Source organism: Akebia trifoliata, chromosome 8 (assembly GCF_017979445.1).
Source record: "Akebia trifoliata isolate Shusen 1 chromosome 8, ASM1797944v1, whole genome shotgun sequence".
NCBI classification, from domain to species: domain Eukaryota; kingdom Viridiplantae; phylum Streptophyta; class Magnoliopsida; order Ranunculales; family Lardizabalaceae; genus Akebia; species Akebia trifoliata.
In genome coordinates this window covers 9,993,868-10,017,982 of record NC_141382.1, presented here as the reverse complement: position 1 = coordinate 10,017,982, position 24,115 = coordinate 9,993,868, and the positions used below count along the sequence as shown (strand labels likewise).

At 35.8% G+C, this 24,115-nt stretch overlaps 3 protein-coding genes across 9 annotated transcripts; 1 reads left to right on the top strand and 2 right to left on the bottom strand.

The window, feature by feature from the left end:
- Nucleotides 1-835: 835 nt before the first annotated feature.
- Nucleotides 836-1,715, bottom strand: LOC147396011 (protein SENESCENCE-ASSOCIATED GENE 21, mitochondrial-like). The gene is made up of 2 exons (XM_086452973.1): nt 1,503-1,715; nt 836-1,280 (listed from the first exon to the last, which is right to left on the bottom strand). Exons 1-2 carry the CDS (start codon nt 1,571-1,573, stop codon nt 1,052-1,054), a joined length of 300 nt encoding a protein of 99 aa, XP_086309099.1. The 5' UTR covers nt 1,574-1,715; the 3' UTR covers nt 836-1,051.
- Nucleotides 1,716-3,629: 1,914 nt separating this feature from the next.
- LOC147396010 (serine/threonine-protein phosphatase PP1 isozyme 9) lies at nt 3,630-14,486 on the top strand. The gene is made up of 4 exons (XM_086452044.1): nt 3,630-4,160; nt 12,670-13,229; nt 13,842-14,045; nt 14,144-14,486. Exons 1-4 carry the CDS (start codon nt 3,968-3,970, stop codon nt 14,165-14,167), a joined length of 981 nt encoding a protein of 326 aa, XP_086308170.1. The 5' UTR covers nt 3,630-3,967; the 3' UTR covers nt 14,168-14,486.
- A 901-nt stretch (nt 14,487-15,387) lies between these two features.
- LOC147396009 (uncharacterized) lies at nt 15,388-22,315 on the bottom strand. Of its 7 annotated transcripts, none has more exons than XM_086452048.1 (3): nt 21,777-21,896; nt 19,482-19,614; nt 15,388-15,913 (listed from the first exon to the last, which is right to left on the bottom strand). In XM_086452048.1, exon 3 carries the CDS (start codon nt 15,911-15,913, stop codon nt 15,569-15,571), a length of 345 nt encoding a protein of 114 aa, XP_086308174.1. In that variant the 5' UTR covers nt 19,482-19,614; nt 21,777-21,896; the 3' UTR covers nt 15,388-15,568. The 7 variants fall into 7 exon arrangements, with proteins under 7 accessions (XP_086308174.1, XP_086308176.1, XP_086308173.1 ...); XM_086452050.1 differs by having other exon boundaries at nt 15,388-15,923; nt 19,482-19,586; nt 21,777-21,880; XM_086452047.1 differs by having other exon boundaries at nt 19,482-19,586; nt 21,777-21,880.
- Nucleotides 22,316-24,115: the final 1,800 nt, after the last annotated feature.

Sequence of the window (24,115 nt, the reverse complement as noted above, 5' to 3'; positions counted from 1 at the left end):
GAGTTAGAAGTTTCAAAATAAACTGATTTTTGGTGAGGATAATCTCTAGACCATATAAACTATCCTCACTAAAAATTTGCTCATTCCAAAAATTTTAATCCATATAAAACAAAACAAAAAATGGCTATAGTGTGGGTTGCCCTTATTAATTCATAGGGTGCTTTTATAATTACACATCCTTCATTTCCATCGAAAATTATTCATCAAAAATTAAGTTCTTTTTAAAGTTGATTTCAAATTTTGGTGACTTGTATGACATTATTATTTTTAATTTGAAATTTGTGGGCTTTTATAAATAGAAATTATTATTTATAAATTGAAGATTTAAGTATTATTTATTATTTAAAAATAAATTATATTTTAATTTTATAAGAAATAATATATTTTAGTGTGTTTGATAATAAATAAGCATTTAAAACATGCAAACAATGTATAATATGATTGTAAGGGTAACAAAGACAATTATCAGTTTCAGCAATGTGTAACAAACATGATTCAGCATCTAAACAAACAACTTTTTCAGCACTTAAATTCAGTGCTTATAAGTTTCAGCGCTTAATGCTATTCATCACTTATTTTTTTCAGTTTAACAAACAGCACCTAAGTTGCAAACCCTAATCTCAACAATTCAACTCAAATATGATCCAATAACGGGAGAATCAAAATCATCTTTAATTTAGAGAGTTTCTATTGCCACACCAACTTTTATTAACAACACCACAAGTACGGTGATTTATATGCGAATTGGGGTGGCATTAGTAATATTTGGTGTGGCAATTTAATCTCTTTTAGGGGACTTACAATATTTACCCCCAAACAAAGCAAACATACGAGATTTTTTTTTTAATCTAAATTTACTGAATATCATTTCTAAGCTAAAAAATGGGGTACATAGATCTTGGTGGCCCTTGATGTAGGGAAAAGGGCACCTAACAAATATTCATGGTGAGGAATTATAGAATACGCAACAAGTACACAAGGGATGATGTTCACACTTCGAAGTTCAAACTTAAAAATAACTATCCCTTGTCAGAGAGACTTCTCTTCCTTGCTAGTGTTGCCTGATCTTGTGGTTCAGCAGCGTCTCTCGAAGCTCAGCCACGTCAATCTCAGCCACACGATTCTCTGGTCTGTAGTATCCAGTGATGGGATCTGGGACCCACGAAATAGTCTCTGATCCTTCTTTCATCATTGCTTTCTCCTCAACTTGCTTCACCATTCCACTTCTTCTCCCGCCTCCTCTTACCACTACTTGAGATGCCACCGCAGAGAAACCCCTCCTGAACCCACCATAACAACACCACAAATGTTAATATACGTAAATAACCCTTGATTGTAGTCTCCCTTTCGAGACTAATAACAAATGACCGAAAAAAAAAATCCCACTTGTTATTTCAAATATTGAATAAAACCCAGAGAGGGAAAAATCTAAATCACCAGAAAAAAGGGGGGGGGTGAAATTGAGAATAAAATTTAGAGAACTTCTATTAAACTCATCTCACCTGTAGATAGCTACAGAGAAGCCATTGAAGAGAGCAGAAAGAAGCTTAGCATTCGAGAAAGTGTGAGCCATTAGAATCTATGAACGAGAGATAGGAAGAGATCTGTTTTTGTTACTGCAGAAGCTTTTCTTCTTCTACTTCTTAGAAGAAAAAGAAAACTTCTAGAAGACGACTCTCTCACGCTCAGCTTGAAAGTCGTTGAGAAGATGAAATAAAAGAGGACATTGTGGGGTTTAAATAGAGAGAGAGTGAGAAAAGACGAAGTTTTCTTTGGTGTTCGCGAAATAAGAAATCGTCAAAGGACGGCATCTACTTGGTGGGCCCTTCTTCTTTCCACAAAACAAATTAGTCGTCAATTACTCGGTCAAATTTGTTACTTTTCTATTCCTCGGTTATTTAATTGTATTAATTAGGTAAGATGTAGCCGTTTAACTCTTACTTAGGATAACAACTTTTGAAGTTTAGTTCTAATAATCGGCGAGGAGAGAGAGATTTTACTTCATTAAATATTAAGTGAGCGATTCGTGGCCGTCGATATATTTGCGGCGAAATGAGATCGAAACCGTACATGATTGAAGATTTGATTGGTAGAAATAAGCGGCGACATTCTCGAAATTAAAAAAAATTGCTTCGTGATTGGAGAAAGGTCAAGGTGAGCTGTATCTCCGCCCACGCGTCACACTTGGGTTCACACGTAGGTGTCGATTTCAAATTGGCTCTTTCGTGAACACAAAGGGTTAGTTTACGTGGGGTTTTGTGTCATTGTCTTTTTCATTAGAGAAAATTACTTAAGTAACCCTCACAAAAGAGTTTGTTTCCAAAGAACCCCTTGCTTTTCCTTAATTAGAAAGTTTGTTTATTACTAAACCTTTGATGTTAATGACACGTGTTCAAATGTCAACATCGATGATCGTAGAAAGATTGATAGGTTTAACGGTCAATTTTTTTTTTTTTTTTTTTATAAATCTCATGGTCCCACTCCCTTGAAACTTACCAAAAATAAAAAAAATTTAACTGTCCACGGTCATGAGGTGGGAAAGGTCATAAGAGAGAGATTCTTGAGAAGACCGAATAAAGACGTTTATTTCAAGATTAAAAAAAAAAAATTTATGGGTGAAGATAAGGTTATTTCAGTCTTTTTGTGTTAATTTCTCATTCATGACAAAGTCAAACAAGTAGTATGTCACCAATTTAAACATTTAGGGTGTTTATCTAATTTCCACCTAAATGGGGAGAGGTACCTCAAAATTACCCCAACGTTATAGGTTAAAATAACTACTTTTCTACGCTTAGTTGCAAATAATAGTCTATAAATCCTCGTTATCGTATATATACAATTGTTTACCTAAGTTTATATCCGGTGTCTCATGGTAGTGACTAAGAGCCATCATCAAGTGGGTCCAACCTTGGAATGAAGAATCTTGATGTTACAACCGTCGATGGATTTGATACGGATTAGATCAAACCTAATTTGAAATGCAAAATATATTTTCACATTTTATGATATTGGGTTCTTATGACATGGTTTGATACAAAACCAACCCAATAAGGTAAGTTACTTAACAGATAAAAACCTTATTGAATTGAAATCAAAATGCTTGGTTTTAGATCCCATTTTATTCAAAAACAAGTCTTTTGAATCCGAATGATTAGCAATTGAAACTAATAAAAATCAAGAATCGAAATCATTTAAGGTTATGCTTAATAATACTTCTGAAGTATAAAATATGAAAACATCTAAAGTTTGAAAATTAGATATTAGACTTTAAAAGTTTCATTTAGTGGTTCTTCTATTTAGTTCAAATTTTTTGAATTTCAATTCTAAAATTTAAAATAAAATAAATAAAAATAAAAATTTTAAAATCTGAACTTTAATGGAGGGCATATTACTATATATATTTTTCATAATTTTTATGATCATGGTCCATTAATTTGAGAACAGAACTTGATAGTACGGATAAATTTTAACGGTTCGGTTCTGATTCTTTTAGGATCCGACCCATTTACACTCGTACCACTTGATTAGATTCTAAGGGGTCCTACTTATGGAATACGATAGACCGTACGAAGTGTCTATAGTCCAAAGGACATTCCACTTTAGGCCTAGGGAGAGAAATAATATTTGCTATCGTGCGCGGGGATCCGTTCGGCGCCAATTAGTTGGATAAAGGAAGAAAAAAATTGTGGAAATCTGAAATGGCAAGTTACGCGTGGATTTGAAGGATTCAACCGTGTTGAATGAATCTGAGCAGGAAAAAATGGCAGGCTTCGAGAGAGAATTTCACAAAGAAAAAGTGGCGCACAAATCATACTGTTTCGTCTTCAGAAATTGAAAGTTCAAACCCTAATTAACTCTCCTTAAAACCTAGAATATAAATCTCTCTCGATCTCGATTTCGATCTTGATCTTGATCTTGATCTTGATCTCGATCTCTGGTTTTGTTGAATTTGGTGAAGAAAAAAATAATGATGATGACGATGGAGGGGATGATGGACAAAGCGGTGTTGGATGACATCATAAGGAGGCTTTTAGATGGTAAAGGAGGTAAACAGGTTCAGTTATCAGAGGCTGAGATCCGTCAGCTATGCGTTAACGCTCGTCAGGTCTTCCTCTCTCAGCCAAATCTCCTTCACTTACACGCTCCAATCAAGATCTGTGGTTCGTTTCTCTCTCAATCTCTGTTATTTTTTGTAATTTTCAATTTACAGAAGATAAATAGATTGTTTATCAGTTTTTTCTTGTTTTTAATATCAAAAAATTTTATTTTTATTTTATTTTATATTAAATCTGAATGTTTGTTTTATAGAATCTCCGTTTAGATTTATTTTAGTGTTTTTGGATTTAAATTGGGATACATTATATTAGCTATCTTGTCTCGATGAGGCATCTGTTGACAGTGGCGAAAGTAGAATATATTCTGTTTTTATCTTGTTTTCAATAACAAATAAATCAATATTAGATATAAAAAAAAATTAGATCAAAGCTGAATTTGGTTAATTTTTTTCCACGTTAAAAAACAAAAATTGGTATATATTAGATAGCTACTTTGGCTAGATGAGGTATCTGTAGATGCAAAAACTTGCACTACCTTGAGATTTGTGATGATGCCTCGCGATCTTCTCTCGTTGTGCCCCTGGGTGTGGCTGCAACAACACTACTCCGACGCCCAAGTCTGAAGCTTAGTACAAAAAAAATAGTGTAAAATTTAGAGGGGGGAGAACTCATACCTTTTAGTACCTCTATCCATCTGTTAATAGAGATGAAGCTCTAGGATTCCCTTAAATCCTATTATCGATTTCACCTTTATCCAATTTAGAAGGAGATTTTAGAACATATCTAGTCAATATCCCATTCTCATACATTTATTCTTTTTTAAGACTTTTTCTCATCAAGATTTTAACCATTTTTGATTTGGTCCTTGTTTTTTAGGGATTTGAGCTAATTGAATGACTCTACCATGCGTCCTTGACCCAATATTTCCCCTACCAACAAAGACCCGAACCCACAGTTGGTTTGTAATCAAGCCACCGAGCTTAGCCTCAGACGAGTTGGCTGGGTTCTATGTATTTAATTCAAATCCCTAGGTGTCACGTGTCGCCCCTTGTTATCTAGCGAGAAATATCCTCCACAATACCCCCTCTCGGGGGGTTGGGCTTTTGGTCCAGGCGCCTGAGAATAAATGGACGGTACCATGTGACACGTGGTCGCACTCCTTATAAATTCTCAGTTCGAGGTCTAAGATTTGTTCAGTCAATGTTCATTCCATGCGTCATCTGCCTGTTTTACCTTCGAATGTGTGATTATTATAATGACTTTGGTTTATCTCGAGGTATTTTTGTTTTACAAATACATTGTCTATTCCCCCATTTTTTTGTCATTTTTTGCTTATTGATTGGACTCGGTGCCACCATAAACCAAATTTCCAAAGCCAATAGATATAACCCCCCATGGTTTGGTTTGGAATAGAAATAAATTAAACCCACTCCCAATGATTAGACTTGCCTCCCTTACGAATTAGTCTTTATTAGAAACAAGGACGAGTCAGCCCGACTCTCATTGGTCGGGCTTGCTTCCCTTTACACGTCAAGATTTTCGCTGTGTAACGACCCCCTTATGGTTGGGATTTGCTCCCCTCATAAGCCAAGGCTTTCGTAAATAACAGAAGAACCGACCGAAGTCCCAGATCGGGCTTAACTTCCAAAACTTTGATAATAGAATAACTGATCGGAATCCCAGATCGAGCTCGGTTCCCATGACGAGCCAAGGCTTTGATAATAAAATAACCGGTCAAAGTTCTAGATCAGGCTCAGCTCCCCTAATGGGCCAAGGTTTTGATAATAGAATAACCGATTGAAGTTCCAAATCGGGCTCGACTCTCCTGATTGGCAAAGGTTTTGATAATAGAATAACCGATTGAAGTCTCAGATCAGGTTTGGTTCCCCTGACGGACCAAGGCTTTGATAAATAATAAAATAACCGATTGAAGTCCCAAATCGGGTTCGGTTTCCCTGACAAGCTAAGGTTCTGATAAATAATAGAATAATTGATCGAAGTCCTAGATCGGGCTTGACTCCTATGATGGGCCAAGACTTTTGCTAAACCAACCCCACATGGTCGGGCTTGGCTCCCATGACGGGCCAAGGCTTTGGTAATAGAATAATCGATCGAAATCCCAAATCAGGCTTAGTTCCCCTGACGGGCCAAGGCTTTCGCTAAACTAACCCCACACGGTCGGGCTCGGCTCCCATGACGAGCCAAGGCTTTCGCAGTAGGCTGACTCCCTACTGTCAAGCTTTGCATTAAGTTGTCTTGCACAACCAACTTAGGATGTGGACCGAACTCCCAAACAAATCGGGTGTGTCAAGTTCCTCTGCATCCTGCATCTTTAGAGTAACATGAGCACAAAACAATAATAATTGCATAAAATAATAAGGCAATTAGTTTCCAGTCCAGTATTGTTGATTTGTGTCATTCCATAGATTGAACGAATCCCAATTATAAATTTACCCCCTCAATCAAAACCTATTGACTCGCATAATCGAGGTCAATTGTCCATTAATAAATTGGTCGTTCGAAGTTCAAACTAGACCCTTACTTATACCGTACAACTTGATGAGTTGAATTTGGATTGAACCTTACATAAATTTACCATTTTAATCATCCAAATTTCTTAACTCGGATAAAGTCCCAATTATTTATCACATGATATGATGGAGTCTCTTGATTCGATCGAATTTTTGTATTATAAATCAAATCACTCGACTCAACGGAATCCCTTGACTCGGTTGAGTTGAGTGTAGAATTAGTTCTCAAGTATACCATTTGACCTAATGGAGTCCCTAAACTCAATCAAGTTGAGCACAAAATTGGTCCCCAAGTCTTAATTGTCAAGCCGACCCAACTACCAAGAAATTGACTTGATGCGATTAAGCCCTCAAGCAATTTAATTATTTGTTGCAACATATTAGTTGACTTGATTAAGTCGATAGATAAGTAACTCGGCTCATCTAGTTCAGTTTGGATTAAACCCCCTTTTATTTTGTTTGACTCGATCAAGTCACGAAATTACAAATTGGGTTGAATTGAAACCTTATGGCTCAATTGAGTTACCGATGAACTAATTAGACTCGCTAGCTCAATTGGTTCCCAATGAACATCAAATTTGATGCCAGACCTCTACCTTTTATGCCATGTATTACAGTCTTTATTTCTTTTCCAAATAAAAGGTGTCAAGGTAATGAGCATTAAAAATTGATGTACATGCATCATTTTTAATGTCCCCACTATCAGGAGGGTTCAATGCACATCAACCTTTATGTCCATATAATACGCCCAACCATTCTTTTTCATATTTTGACTTCTAAGTATTTCGAATTTAATATAAATAATAAATACCTGATAGTATCACAGCACATGTGATACTTTGTTTTTTTGCTTGCAAGCAAATCTTGTCAAGTTGGAAACCGTCTAACGTCTAACATCTTCCTTAAGTCACAATTGCAAAATTCAGCTGAGTCAACTCGCCCCGCTTAATTCGTCCTTGCTTGCAGGTTGCTTGACAAGTAAGCAACAGACCACCAAAGTTGTTGATCCCCTTGAAAATTTCGCCACTGCCATCTTGCAAAATTGGTCCATTAACGAAAAAACGTTGTTATGGTCCAGGTTTGCGTTTAGGTAACTTGTTTCCAGGCCAATTGCTAATTATAAGACCCATTTAAGTTAATAAAAACACTAATTGGGCCTCTCTACACATATTTGTATAGATTCAGGCCCTCAATAGAGAAACCTAGGAGATCTTGGGCTGGACCTTTATGAGTCTTGAAAGAATGGGTCATAGAAAATGATCTTTGCAACCTCCCTAACTCGTCTGCTAAACTCAACTCACTGAGTTTATCGGGAACAGAACCACCCTCTGAAATTGTTGAAATCGCATTTGTCATTGTAGCAACCTCAAGATCAACATTAGTCTTGGCACAAGGAGGATATTTGTTTATGATGCTCAGGATTTCATCCTTGGTCTGATCCCCATCTCAAACTTCTGATGTCTCTGCTAAGGGCTGTGAATCCAACTCAGTATTGCTCTTTGGCTTAGCTGATTGGGGTTGTGGGTCCAACAAGCTGACTGCTACTACTATGCTTCATCTTTTTTCATAGAAAAGCATTCAAAGATGATGGAGAGGTTGGAGCCACCATACTTGGTGTCCCAAGCGACGTCGAAGCTTACCCGAGAATCTTCTCTCCATCAACACCACCACTTGAAATCCAACATTTTTGTGATCTTTTCACAGAAGCTGAGCGAGGTATCTTTGGAACAAAGAATCCCATCTCATCTGAGACCTTCCAAGGAGCAGTCCTAACAACCTTCGTACAAGGAAAGCTCTTTCATTGATGATGATTCGATTGCAACAAAAAAACTAGATTTGGAGCAGTCGAACCATTCCTGCAACCTCATCTTCGTCTTCTTCATTATCATCTGCGTTCTTCTCTGTACTTTCCGCCATTAACAAACTTCAAAACCAGATTTTGTGTTAATTCGCAATATTTCCAGTAAAAATCTCCAAAAACCTCCTGATTTTAATTCTTCTACAACAAAAGAAGAGATTTACGGATCAAAATCTGTTAAAAAAGACCAAAATTTCGAGAAAAATCTCAGCTCGCGCTTGTCTTCTTCTTTGCTTCCTCTTTTTCTTCTCTTGTCTGGAAGTAACAGAGTTTTGAAAGTAACCCTTGGAACCCCCTGCTAAATCGATATTGAAACTCTCATATTGTCTACCCCAATAATTAATCGATATAGAAATTCTTGTATGTTTTGTTGTGTAGAGATCTATAGTCAGCATCCCCAATAGATGTGCCGAATAGAGATTTACACAACCCAACCCAATCCTCACATGATTTGATTAAAAAGCCATAATCCGTTCCTCGATAACGTCGACTTAAAAATCATAGATCCGACCTTACCGTGGCTCATAGAGTTTGGTCATTTTTCCTTATAGCATTTCTCACGAACGACGTCAACTTGTAGATGCAAAAATTTGCATTAGCTTGAGATCTGTGATGATGCCTCACGATTTTTTTCTCCTCATGTCCCTAGGTGTGCCTGCAACAATACCATTCCGATGCCCAAGTCAGGAGTTTAGTATAAAAAATAGTGTAAAATTTTGAGGGGGGAGAACTCATACATTTTAGTACCTCTATCCATCTATTTATAAAGATGAAACCCTAGGATTCCCTTAAATCCTATTATCGATTTACCCTTATCTAATATAGAAGGTGATTTTTGAACGTATCTAGTCAATATCTCGTTCTCATTCATTCATTCTTCTTTGAGACTTTTCCTCATCAAGAGTTTAACCACTTTTGATCTAGTCCCTGCTTTTTAGGGATTTGTGCTGATTGAATGACTCTACCATGCGTCCTTAACCCAATATTTCCCTGACCAACCGAGACTCGAACCCACATTTGGTTTGTAACCGAGCTGCCAAGCTTACCCTCAGATGACTTGGCTGGGATCTCCATGTTTAATTCAAATCCCTAGGTGCCACATGTCGCCCCTTGGTATCTAGCGAGAAATATCCTCCATAGTATCTATTGATGTTGATGAGTATTTTAGTGCAGAATTGATGAGCACGTTCACAATAGAGATTCATAGTGAGATTGAAGTTTGGGTTGCGGAGATAATTTCTTAGGGAAAGTTTTGTGTTTGTCACTAGATATTGGTTATTTGTCACCATTGGTCATGTCATCATGATAGGTGTGTATTGAGTGAGAAAATCATTCATGATAGAATATGCAGATTAATTATATTTATCTGTTGTATCTGTTCTTGTGGATTTAGTTCTGTTGAAGGTGATGTTATGCTCTGATTCATTCAAATCATGGAGCTTGGGTGGGATGGATTGTTATTGAATCGTCAACTGCAAATTGTGGGAGTATGTAGCGAAATAAAAGTCCCATACATCATAATCTAGCCATAACCTCGGTTGTCCTACATCACCATGCTTTCCAGGGCTTCAAATGGAATAGTTGTTTGTTGATTGGATGCGGAGCAGGGAATTATACATCCCCTCATTCATGTCCTATTATGTTGGGGCTTCCTTTTCCCAGCAAGGGATGAATTTCAATGGAAGCTGAAATCCTTCATAAAGGGCTAAATAGCCATTTGGTTGGTGGAATTGGATTATTTCAATCAAATAAGGAAGGAAATGTTTCGAGTATAATAGTTACAAAAAAAATCTGTTTTTTTTTAATGTCTCGCTTAAAACGTGTTTTGGACTTTTTAATGATTAAAACAATGAAAGAAACTTGTCTTTAAAAAAAAAAATGCTTCTATGTTTTAAACATGTTTTTTTCAAAAAAAGAAAGAAAATAGGAATCTTTTTTTAGGAATCTTTTTTTGGGGATAGGCTATGGTTAATTTCTATTGACTTATGTTTTTTTTTTTTTAAATTTAGTTCATAAATATTGTTTAATATGGGATCTTATGATAATTTTATTGAATAGTATTTTTTTTAGCACAAAAACATATTGCAAACTAAGAATAAATCTCTAATATTATATATATACGCGCGCACACACACACACACACACTAATGTATACATCTATTTTCATATTCGTAATATATCATCTTTTTCCCATTTTATTATCATTTCTTTCCTGTTTTTTCAGAAGTTTTCTCTTGCTGTTTTAAATCTATTATTCCGACTTGGTGACTATGGCTGGATCCATGCAAATACTGCATATAAAGGCAAAACTCTTTTTTGTGGACTGCTTGAGTTAAGTGTATAGAATTATCTTCAACTCTTTTACTAAATAAATCCTGTCCTTTTTGGCCTTCATCTTGCCATTTTAGTGGCTTCAACTTTCAAGCTCCTTCAGACTGGTGTCGTTACCAGTCTTCATTGCACATGCCCAAACCATGCTCATTAGCACATCCTTCTTCATAGTATGGGGAAGCAACTTTCTTCATAATTTGTAATGAAACTAATGTTTTACTATGTCATATTGATCAATTTATATGTTAGATTAGCACCCTGGAATTTTTCAAATTAGCTCAGGAGATGAATGAGTTCGATAATAGAGAGTAGATTAAGTTCACATTAATTAGCCCTAATTAGGCTATAAAAGAGTTACATAAGATTAATAAAAGAGAAAAAGACTATAATAACCCTAGACTTATTTAACACTCCCCCCAAGTTGGTGCGTGGATATCAACTATGCCCAACTTGGATAAGACATCTTCAAAGGAAGTTTTACTAACTCCTTTAGTAAGAACATCAGCAAGTTGTTGAGAGGTAGGAACAAAGGGAGTACAAATCTGTCCAGAAACTATCTTTTCTCTAATGAAATGACGATCAACTTCTATATGCTTCGTTCTATCATGCTGAACTGGATTTGCAGCTATATTAATAGCTGATTTATTATCGCAATATAGTAAGAAGGGGACCGGCACAGGAAGACATAAATCAGCGAGTAAGATTTTGAGCCACAACAACTCGCATACTCCAAGTGCCATAGCTCTATATTCTGACTCAGCACTCGATCGAGAAACTACATCCTGCTTCTTACTACGCCAAGTTACCAAGTTACCGCCAAGTTACCAAGTTACCACCAACTTTAGTACAATACCCAGAAGTAGACCTTCTATCAGTCACTGAACCAGCATAATCTGCATCTGTCCATGCCTCAATGCGAAGATGACCATGGTTGTTGAATAAAATACCTCAACTAGGAGATTAGAGAGTAGATTAAGTTCACATTAATTAGCCCTAATTAGGCTATAAAAGAGTTACATAAGATTAATAAAAGAGAAAAAGACTATAATAACCCTAGACTTATTTAACAGAATGTGAACTCTCAAGCTTTGCTAACTACATTCATGAAAGATTTACAGGACCGAGGTCAAAATTGTGAGTCCTTTTTTTGGTACAAGTTGCTCATGTTGACCTCGGGCTCATATATGTAACCAGAAGAAATCAATAAACCGAAGTATATAACATGCTATATGATACTACACATGTTTATGATAGGCTAAGTAATGACTGTGGAACCAATAAACACGAGCTTAATTAATGCAGTTTCTCCCATGTAAGGCTCCGACATTTTATCTCATCTTAGATATAGAAGCCTAACTAGATGAAACCTAGGAAAGTTGTCATTCCACCAAATGTCTACATTCAATGAATTACTGATTTGTTTCTCCATTTTGTTAAGGTTTTTTATTGTTTGATGTTCAAGAAATGATGGTGACGTACTTACTAACAAATAGCTCTTCTCCAGGGTAGCTAGTTCTTCATGTCTGTCTAAGATACTTTTATGGTTGTTTGCTGCTATGCAAAATTCTTAGGTTTTTGTTTTGCTGTTTTCAGATTATTTTTTAATGTTCATACTAAACCTTACAAGGTGTTGACATCTAGAATTCAATTTTATGTCAAATTACTAATATTCCCAGTTAACATTAACCTGGACTTATATTTGGACATTCTTAGTAGTATGTTATGTGCAACACCTGGCACTGTAAATTCGTCGATGTAAGTGCATGTATGTCAGTGTTAATAACATGGCCCTGGTTCATGCTCTAGACTACCAGTGCACTTCACCTTCATAAGTTGATTTTTTCTTCTGTGTGTTCGGTTCCCTTGGTCTTTCTAATTTTCATGCCTCTCTCAGGTGACATACATGGACAATACCAAGATCTTTTGAGGCTATTCGAATATGGTGGCTTCCCTCCCGCTGCAAGCTACCTCTTTCTTGGTGATTATGTAGATCGAGGCAAGCAAAGTTTAGAGACAATCTGTTTGCTTCTGGCTTACAAAATTAGATATCCTGACAAAATCTTCCTCCTTAGAGGAAACCACGAAGATGCTAAAATCAATAGGATTTATGGATTTTATGATGAGTGTAAACGGAGGTTTAATGTTCGACTTTGGAAGATATTCACCGACTGCTTTAATTGCTTGCCTGTGGCTGCACTTATTGATGAAAAGATACTTTGCATGCATGGGGGACTCTCTCCAGAGTTGCAGAATTTGAAACAAATAAGCGATATTGAAAGGCCCACCGAGATCCCAGATAATGGCCTCCTATGCGATTTGCTTTGGTCTGATCCTAATGCTAGAGTTGAAGGCTGGGCAGAGAGCGATCGGGGCGTTTCATGTACCTTCGGAGCTGATAGGGTTGTCGAGTTCTTGGAGAAGAATGACCTTGATCTAATCTGCCGGGGTCATCAGGTCAGAAACCTTGTCTTTAAATTTTTTTTAGTATTTGATCTGAGGACACCCATTTGGATAGACTGAAATGACAATAAACCGGATTGATGGGGCCCAGCACCCAGCTTTTGTAATAAAAAAAATAAAGGGAAAATAAACCTTCTATGAATCATATTTGCTATATTCTTTAGAATCAGAGCATCACATACGGTGTCCCTTTCCTATGGCATGTGTTTGGTCGGAGTTTTAACCACATTGGGCTCCTAACCAAACCGTTTTCCTAGGTGTGCACAGCCCCATGTGTTTATTCTCCAATAAATATGTGGCATGTAGACACCATAGGTTGCTATAGGAACGGGACATTGTTTTGGATCATGACTCTATTCTTTATTGTCCAAAAGAATGTAATCAACTGAATAATAGGATCATCTGATCAGGTCAAATTTTTTTTTTTTTTTTAATGGTGTGTGTGCATGCTTGCCCAAGTGGGGATGATTTGAATGATGGATTCCACTACCCGTCCCCTCATATGCACAACTTATAGCATCATGTTGTTGGAAGATCATAGTTAACAAAATGAAATTTACCTTCCCTTTGATCAGTTAGCCAAGGTTAACATTCTTCAAATATCAGGTGGTGGAGGATGGATATGAATTCTTCGCCAAAAGGAGATTAGTCACAATATTTTCGGCTCCAAACTACGGTGGAGAATTTGATAATGCTGGTGCTCTATTGAGTGTTGATGAAGCTCTATTGTGTTCTTTTGGGATTTTGAAACCAGCCCAAGCTAAACCGGCACCGGGCAGTTCTAATTCATCAGGGCTGACCATTAAGAAGGTAATCTTCGAGAAATCATCACTTGTGCCTTAATACCCCATTCATCAGAAGATCCTGACCACCAGATACTTTTTTTTTTTCTTTCTTTGGATGAACAGTTTCCAAGAGGTGGAAAGGTTTGATATGGTGTGTTATTTAGCGTTCTTCAAAGGTTCAAATAATACAAAGCGGGAAATTCTAGTTTACAACCTTCTTTGTCTCTCACTGGAGATTGGATTATTTGATCTTTGATGTGTTTTAGTTTGGAGAAACCTTGCGTCCTGACCAACAGTGATGGAAACATTTTCACAAAAAAAAAAAAATCGAAGCTTGTCAATTAGCACTTTTGAGATTGTTATACCATCTGTAAATTATCAGCATGCAGTATCATCCTATGTACAGGAATGGAGATTTTCTACTACTGGGTTGCTTTAATGAAGAAACAACAAATTGTGCTTGCAACTTCTTGACCCTTTATTACCTTTACCCCACAAGAAGCATGAAGTCATAAAATCTTGCTTTGTGATTTTTTTGAGTTACTTTTATCTGGTTTTCTTTGAATAACATACTGAAGAAAGTGTAATTGATTACACAGATCGAACAGGTGCCCACTATGGTCGACTGATATCGACTAAATATTAGAGTAAATGCAACCATCGATTCCCAATTTTTGGGACATGCTTTGATTGTGATGAATGAAATATTGGGCTTGTTATGCTTGTGTAATTTTGACAGAAGCCATAGGGTGGCTCGTGGAATATTATTAGGGTTGACAATAGATCTGTGTGTGTTTGGATTTGTACTGATACAAAAGGAATTTCCTATCAGCAACATTTTGTTTCATTAGCAACAGAGCTCATTGGAGTCAACATGTTTGTCCTATATGGTATAAAAGTTTCTCCATCCATAGACAATGATTTAGAATTGTGGATCAATTTTTTTATCGTTAATTTGTAAATCACTTTTAACAGGGGGTTGGAAGTTTTGGATTGGACTAGAGATCATCCTCACAAAACAAACAAACAGCTTTATCTGAAACTTTTAAGCCATATCGGACAATTGTCTGTTGTATACTATTCCAATCACATTGTGAAACGTTATGTTTGATCTAAATATTCCAGATTAGAGTTATTGGGTCCTTACTGGAACCCCAAATCTTTGATCCAAACCAATAGTTATCATATCAGAATGGATTGAATTTTGGGTCTGAGCCGATCAATTGACAACCCTTTGAACGATAGTGATTCACCTGCCTACATGCAAATACATCGACAACAAATACAAATGTGTGGTAATCAGCAATAGGAGCTAGGCAGTTGCGATGGCAGTGTACTTAAATGGTAACTTGGCCAACAAAAGAAGATTTTGAATCAGGAATCATTTATCAAACACAATCCAAAAACCACAACCCTTACAAGCTTCATAGCCATTTAAACCAAAGAAGTTGAGTTCAGATGACAAGCACGTTAGATTGCTCTCCCATATGATAAAATAAAGCCATTGTACATGTTCCTAAGCAAATATAAAATATGAGTGCTTAAAAATCAAACCAGCTTCACGCCTGCTTCCCTCAACGAATCGATCACGGCTTTAACCTTACCGTGATACTTTTGCTCTCTCTTCAAGAACACAGTAACAGCAGGGATGTCCTTGAGCAGTAGCCGCTCTCCGAGAAGTTTCCCAATCTTTGCTGCAGCTGCAACATCACGTGTAGTTTCCATGCTTGACCTTAAGACCTTTTCCTGTGAACTTGCAGAGGCTGCTACTGTGGCGGTTGGCGAGTGGGTCACTTGAGCACTCACATACTTGTTTGTGAAGTGCATCTTCAAGACATATGGCTTAAGAAAATCTATAATTCTAGGTGGTCTTGCAGGAGGCCGGATAACCATCTGTACTTCCCTAGTAAGAGAATAATGTAAGAACACAAGTATAAAACGGAACATTCCTTAATAAACTGAGTATGCAAATATAAACTTTATTCAAATTGAGACCAAGGTTTTCAATCAGGAAAAAAAACACAAAACGGTGTCAACCAAAACATTTCAAGACATTCCAAAACGTCCTGATATTCAATGTAGTTTTGAGGTCTCAACTTCAAACTCTGTATCCAAAAAGACATTTTTTTAAGATAAAAGTATGTTGGACCACATGAAGTCTTACAACGAGCAGATTATATCCATTGGGAAAATATGGCTTCAATCAAGATTTGCTTCTCCTGAGTGAAATATCTTGAAACATAAATTTTGGCATACAATCAACAATACTAAACCTAGAAAAACTTTAAACAATCATCGAGCATGGTTCAGAAGTCTAGCCAATCAACTAATATTTTCCTAGGGTGCTAAAAATTCTTAGAAAATTAATTCAAAACTGAAATTTAAATTTGTATGGCCATGCTAATCATGTAGAAAAAAATCCTAAGACTCAAATATAGAGTTTAGGAAATTATGAACTATTTAAATTACATGTTCATAAAATAAAGATTATTGCATACAATGAGATATCTTTTAGCATTCAATAGCATCTTGTTCTATGTGATGTAAATCCAATTTGGACAAGATAAAGAAAGCCTTCACAACTCCTCTTCCTGCCATACAATATAGATAAAAAATAGGGGCAAGAATGTGGGACCTCCCCCCTCCATTGGATGTATTTGTAAGATTTCTAAACTCCACATCATAGGACATGAAGTCAAATTGTTTTTCTAATACTGTTCTACTTCCCTAAATACAATAAACTTACACACTAAACCCCAAGCCCATGGCAAATAAGTTTGTTTTAGCTTGGATGACTTTCACATTAATTTGTTGCTAAGCTTGATTTTGACCAACCCAGATAAGATTAGGGCCTTTATCGATATGTTGTCTTTGACCAACAAGGAGGAGGTGCAAAACTGACATGAAGAATCGCAATCATAGACCAATTTATTTCCTGAGCGCAGACAAATGCAAGTCAAAATTTTCAACTCCTACGCATAAGAAAATCATAATTCCATCTATAAAAAAAAAAAGAAATGAATAATTTCAATAGATGAGGGAATAAGAAGAAGCCTTTCAAATCCTAAAGGAATACCGTGACCAGTTTCCCATTCTCTTGAAACCAATCCCTAGGGAAGAACTAGGAGTGCATCTGGCAACATTTGACCTCTCCATTACCTCCATGTTGCAAATCTCAAGAAACCAGTTGCATCGCTAACAAAACCCTTATTGATGAAGAGTCACAATACACATTGATAATAAATAAAAAAAGGTCAGGCTCGTCTTAATCTTCTTAGGCCTAAAATTGAGGCCATATTTTTAGGTCCACACAATGTTGTCACTAAGTTTAGTAATAACTTAATGGGAAAATTATGCAAACTAAACCAGATTTATTTCTTTAAGTGCGTAAGTCTCGGTGTGCAAGTTTGTCATGTTCAGAAAAGTATAATTACGTTGGAAATACAACCTAAAAGTGAGTCCCTAAGGATTCTCAATTGTATGATGTGTGGGAGTTTGAGAGTATTGTATCAAAGAAATGGGCATCTCACACTCTTGCCCTTGTTTTGAGCCCCATTGTATTGTAGCGTTAAGAAAAGGTAAACACACCTTATAACACTCTCATTAGATTATCTCATGTGCCTAAATTTACATTGATTGTTGTTTTCAATTTGAAATTGCATCTCATACTAGAAACCAACATTGATTGCTAAAAGATGCCTAAGGTATGTGCTAAAGTTTATTTTTTGATCTTGCAATCCTGCTATAATTTATCTGAATCATGTATGGGCTTTCCATTTTAACAGTTCATGTTTGTTGTTTAATTTCATATATTTGCAATCAGTTTTAAATTTGTATTCCATGTCATTAGGGCCCCGTTTGATAATGCTACCAAAATTTGTTGTCAGATTCTGCTATAAGAAACAGCTGTCAAAAACAACTGTAAAAAGCAGTAACACTGAAAAGCTTGTTTGATAGTTTGATAAAAGTGTTGTGTTATTTACCAGAATTTGGTAATTATTGTTTGATACAGTTGTTGAATTCTACTGTATTCTAGTAAAATGACCAAAATACCCTTAATGTTGATAATGCACCCAAAATACATAAAAAATTATCAGAATACCATAATAAATATATAATTACACTAAATATATATATATATATATATATATATGGGTCAGGTTCAAACGACAACCATTTCAACACACATATAGACAACGTGTTTTGTCTTATATGGGCAAAAATGTTTGGAATGGGCTGATTTTTTGAGGATGATCTCTGTGGTGAGGAGATCATCCTTGCCAAAAATCAGCTCATTATGAAACTTCTAGACCGTCCAATTTTTGTTGAAAAATTATAGACCGTCCAATTTTTGTAAATCAACTTTGATGGGGTTACAAGTTTTGGAATGGGATGATTTTTTGCCAGGATGATCCTCTCATCACAGAGATCATCCTCACAAAAAATCAGCTCATTCCAAACATTTTTGCCCATATAAGACAAACACGTTGTCTATATGTGTGTCGCAGGAACCCAACCATATATATATGGGAAATGTTCAGCAACAAACATTTTTCAAAACATGGGTTAGAGGTTTTGAAATGGGCTGATTTTTGGTGAGGATGATCTCTATAGTGAGGAGATCATCATCACCAAAAATCAGCCCATTCCAAAACTTCTAACCCATCAAAAATGGTTTACAAAAAATGGACGGTCCACGATTTTTCAACTTGTAAACTGGGGCTAGAAGTTTTGGAATGGACTGATTTTTGGTGAGGATGATCTCCTCACTGTAGAGATCATCCTTACCAAAAATCAGCCCATTCCAAAACCTCTAACCCATGTTTTGAAAAATGTTTTGCCAAAATGTTTGTTGCTGAATGGGACCCTATATATATATATATATATATAATAAATTTATATTAATAAATTATTAAAAAAAATTATTTTAATTTTAAAAAAATTATAAATTTTATAATTCTATCGAAATTGCGGCAACATCTCCACTAAAAAATGGACACACGAAATTTTCCTGATAAAGAAAATAATTGCATAATACACAATTCAACATCCCTAGACCCCTCTCACTCCTAAAGTGCAAATTGTTTTTACTATGCCACCACACATAGATTCATCTAACAAGGAAAGCTCTAAACAGATCATATAGTCTTAACAATATATAAACCAAGCAAACAAAGGAAACCCCAAACTAAATACAAATTTCATAAACAGTAATAAGACAAGATCAAACCAAACAATAAAATCCCAACAACAATTGAACTATATGGAACCACAACCTACAACAAAACAAAAATATGGCATAAGCAAAATTTAAACAAAAGCAAATTCAACAATATTAAACCTAAATCTCATGAACATTGAACTATTTGGAAGCCCCAAAAACCACAACCTAAATCAAAACAAAATTGATTCTAGAACCAATAAAAAACTTGATAAGATCATAAAAATTAAGAAACAGAACCTTGTAAACAGTGTTATATGAGCAACGAGATCTATCTCAGCCTTGAAAATCTGAAAAACTCTACAACTCCCAACTCGGGTCAGTCCAAGAAGGTCCACATTCTCCCTGAAATCTTATGGGCAAGTCTTTGTCCCTATAGGAAACACAAAAAAGGCACAATAGTCTGCCCGCAACTATAGACCACTAAAAAAACTTGCAAAATCGATAGAGAGAGAGAGACTTAAACAAGTTATGGAAAGCAGCTCTCTTCAAATTTCTGGAAATTCAAAGAGATTTCTCTTTAAAATTAAAATTTATCAAACAAGATTTCCGCTAAAATAAGAAAATCCAACAAAACCTAAATTTCAATCCTTTTTCTACTAAAATTCAATGAAGCTCGATCTGATCTCTACCGTACAAACCCTAGAATACTCAAATCAAATAGTAAAATAGAGATTTTGATCATACCTTAATGATTAGATTTGAAATTCAATATCTCCAGAAAAATCATCATGAATCAACCATAAATGTACAATACTTGATTTCGTTCGATGTGAAATTCAAGCTCTTCAATCCTCAATTTACAGAGAAGTCAAGAACATAAGGATAGAACAAAGATTAAAAGAGAATGATGGAGTGTTCAGATTTAGGGTTTGGATTCAACTATAAAGAAACTTCAATGAGTCGAAGATTCAACTTCATTTGAAATGGTGACAAATTTCTTCGAATGCAATGTCTGACTTCGAGAGGAGCAATCGAAAGGAGAAGCTTTTGCGTCTACAATGGAACTCTATCTCAAAAAGAAGAACAATCAAAAATCAAAAAGAGAAGCTTCAGCTTTCGTTTCCAATGGCAACAGAGTGTTGTTCTCACAAAGTTCCCTCGATTTAAGAGGAGTTACAGAGAAAGAGAGAGACGTTGAAACCAGTTGTCTTCTTTGAACAAAGAAGAGAGACGCTGACGCCCTATGTTCTGAAACACAGAGAGAGAGAGAGAGAGAGAGACGTTGTGTATTTCGGTCATTTCCTTCCAACCGTTTTACGGTGATTCACCTAACGCAAAAACTCTATAAAAAAGCACTTTTTTTGCACTTCTCAAAACCGTAGCTTTAAGCAACTTTTAAAATAAAATAAAAAACCGAAACAAACACCATCACGTCCATTTTTTGCACTTAAAAGCCAAAAAAACGCGAAAAGCTGCGTTTTGAAGTTGAAACAAACACCACCTTAGTCATAATGCTACACTCAATCTGAATATTCTGCCGAAACAACACAAAACTTTGAACAAAGTCGCCCATTAACTCCTCAGATCATGCCCAATTGTTAATAGGAACATGGTGACTTGTTCCTCGACGTCTACCGATCAATGATCGATCCAACTCGTGAACCCTCAAACGACTACGAAATTTATGCAATACAAATCTATTCATCCAAAGTTTCCTGTGACAAGGCTTGTCACTCTCATTCTAAAACCTACCAGAATCTCTCTTCACCTCATATTTGTTTACTATCTTTCCTCTTAACTAAATCCCCTACATCAAGAGGAGAAAGGTTTGCATATGCACTAAATATCAAAATCATGACCCCGCTATTCTATTCTTCTATTCTACAATTGGCATAAAACCAAATTCAAAGTATTAGATAAAATGAATATCACCTACATTGTCAACGTAACACACAAAACAATGTCATAGAAAATGCAGGCAGTACCATCATAATGAAGTCCATTCCGCTCAAACATCCACCATGTACACAATTAGTATTGCGTAATTTCATAAATATATGTAAGCAAAGTAAGCCTACAATAATGGGAACCCATGTCGAACTAATGTCTCCTTCACAATCATCACCGCAAAGGGAATAAGTGTGTGTTCTATTTATGCGTAAAATGAGATAGCATCATCGTCGAAGAAGAAGTTGTTTTTAACATCTCTTGAAAATATAAAGGAAAACAAATCAAGATCTTGCTAGTAGTAGAAATGTGATCCAATAAACTACAAAAGAGAAGAAAATTCACACAACAACAAAGCATACTATGAGTTAAAAAGATTCATTCTACCACAAAATCATATAAAATAAAGCAATCCAGATTCCAAAGAGATAGAGAACATCTGATTTCCAACATCGTTCAAGATTGTTCAAAGCTACATAACCTTATTCAGCAATAAAATTGATAAATCCATAAAATTTCAGCAATAAAAATTTCTCGCCCTAATCCATTGTCAATGACTCCAAATATAGAAATTCAACAATAAAGAACCCTAGAATCTCTCTGAAACCATAGGTTGCAGTAGGAGAGAGAGAGAGAGAGGTCTACTTGTGATGCTCGAATCTCCAAAGGTGAGGGATGAGAGATGGTTAGGCTCCAACTCTTCTGTGCTCTAGAGTCTAGTGAGTTCTCAGACTTCAGGAAAATTTGGCTCATAGGATATGGGACCAACTAAGGCTGTAAACGGATAGGTATCCGATCGGATACTGTTATATCCGAATTCGAATCCGAAAAAAATACTATCCGAATTCGAATCTGATCGGATATCCCTAACAAACATTCAAATTCGAATCCGAAAAATATATCGGATATCCGATAATATCCGACAGACCGAAGTTCGCACAGTCGAAGCCCACGGATTTCATCTGAAAAATCACTTTGAGGGGTTCAGATCGGAGAGAGAGGGAGAGAATATATACCTAGATGCTCGCCGAGCGGAGTAGACGTGTCGGAGTTCGCACAATTGAAACCCACGTATTCCTTCAAAAAATCACTCTGATTGGTTCAGATTGGAGAGAGAGAGAGAGAGTATGTACCTAATGCTCTCGGCCAGAGAAAACGGTGCTAACGGAGTTCAATCGAAACGGAAACCCACCATTAACGTCATCTGTGTTTAGAGTTGAAGGTTGTTTTGAGAAGATAAAGATTTGAAATAAGTTTTGCTGTATGACACGAATACATACACTATATAAAACATAAATATATAATATATGTATTATAATCGAAGCGGATATTATCGAATCGGATATCGCAATATCCGAATTCATATCCGAAACTCATTCGAATGTTAAAATGACATCCGAATCCGAATTTGATATCTAAAAATTTCAGATAATATCCGATTTTTCGAATTCGAATTAGGATTTTGGCTATCCATTGACACCCCTAGATCCATTTATCGAAGGGACATTTGAGATATTTCACTCATTCCCTCTTAAGGTAAAAAATTTCATTCCTATGGGGCCGTAGTATAAATAGAACAACCACGGTCTAAATGTAACCACAATCAGAGTATAAAATATAAATCTTATCAGTCGATTCGTTCCAATTCATTGGTTTAATTCGATATAAATTATTAATTATAATTATAAATTATGGATGAATCTATATTGATGCTTTATCACACTGCTTATAAGATGACCATACATATTGAAATTTTATATCATTGATATTCTCTTTCTCTCTTGAATTTTCTCTATTATTATTTTTACATTAATAAAAATAAAATAAATAATTTTTTTTTAAAGGCCTTTATCAAATAAATCAAGACGATACTTTGGAGGGGGATAAAGAAGTCATTTATGGGTTACAAAATAAATCAAAGTTTCTAAAGATTGAAGTGGGTGAAGATTGTGATTTTTATTTATTTATTAATTAAAAAAAAAAAAATTGGGAGGGGAAGGGGGTGGGGGGGGAGAGGAAATGCCATAGATAGACGCCAAGGGTAATTTGGAATACGTCTAAAATCTCAATTTAATGGGTTTCTACTCATCCTATCTTAAGTATGTCGAAAGGGTCGTTGAACCTCGCCCATCAAATAATAAACTTGAACTAGTCGTGATATAGGGTCTAGGGGAGCAAATAACAAGCTTAGGCTGGAACCACGTTGTTTACTCCAAATTCTGGATAAGATTAAGTTTAATACGTGTGGGGATAGTTTCAGACTGTCTATGTCCCGACCCGACCCACTTAACCATGGATGTTTGGTGCTCGCCTTCGAAGACCTATGAAAAAAAATCTATGGCAGTCAAACTCCTTAACATGTTTTGGGTTTAAAAAGGAGAAAGAAAGAAAATAATCCTTTTAGTGATGAAAAAACATGCATCGACCTCGAAGAGTCAATGAGATGGCCAAGACCATGTCTCAAGAAGTGGAGGTCTTGAATTCGAATCACACCTTAAAGGTCACCCTCAGGGATTTATTCTAGAAATTACCTGGTACATATGGGGGAGGGGATTGCGCATGCCCGAGGATTAGTTGGTTGTTCTAATACCTCAATTTCAAAATGTCATCCATAACAACTCTTAAGTTAACATGAATTATTTAGAGAAGGTCTATTGGCACACCAATGTTTAGTTCCAACACACCAATCCTTTTGAAATTTTATTTACATTAGATTGGTGTGTTAACATAAACACTCATTATATATTCTAAAGCATATGCATTAGTTCAAGAAATTATGACGGGATTTTTCTCAAAATATGCACAACTTATGAACAAATTTCAATTTTAATACACTATTTATTTTAACTTCCAAAACATGCTTTTCTTGTGAATTTGTTACTTCTATAATCAACAAACTACCAACGAGATTGTTGAAAAGGCAAAATCACTAGTATTTTATCAATAAATTCGTAAATTATAAAAGTGACAAATTCATTTTAAAA

Coding starts and splice junctions, on each gene's coding strand:
- LOC147396011 (XM_086452973.1), bottom strand. CDS start 1,573: ATGGCTCACACTTTCTCGAATGCTAAGCTTCTTTCTGCTCTCTTCAAT. Junction 1,281..1,502: donor TTCTCTGTAGCTATCTACAG/GTGAGATGAGTT, acceptor TGGTGGGTTCAG/GAGGGGTTTCTCTGCGGTGG.
- LOC147396010 (XM_086452044.1), top strand. CDS start 3,968: ATGATGATGACGATGGAGGGGATGATGGACAAAGCGGTGTTGGATGAC. Junction 13,230..13,841: donor TAATCTGCCGGGGTCATCAG/GTCAGAAACCTT, acceptor TTCAAATATCAG/GTGGTGGAGGATGGATATGA. Junction 14,046..14,143: donor CAGGGCTGACCATTAAGAAG/GTAATCTTCGAG, acceptor TTGGATGAACAG/TTTCCAAGAGGTGGAAAGGT.
- LOC147396009 (XM_086452045.1), bottom strand. CDS start 21,884: ATGAGCCAAATTTTCCTGAAGTCTGAGAACTCACTAGACTCTAGAGCA. Junction 15,914..21,776: donor TGGAGATTCGAGCATCACAA/GTAGACCTCTCT, acceptor AGGGAAGTACAG/ATGGTTATCCGGCCTCCTGC.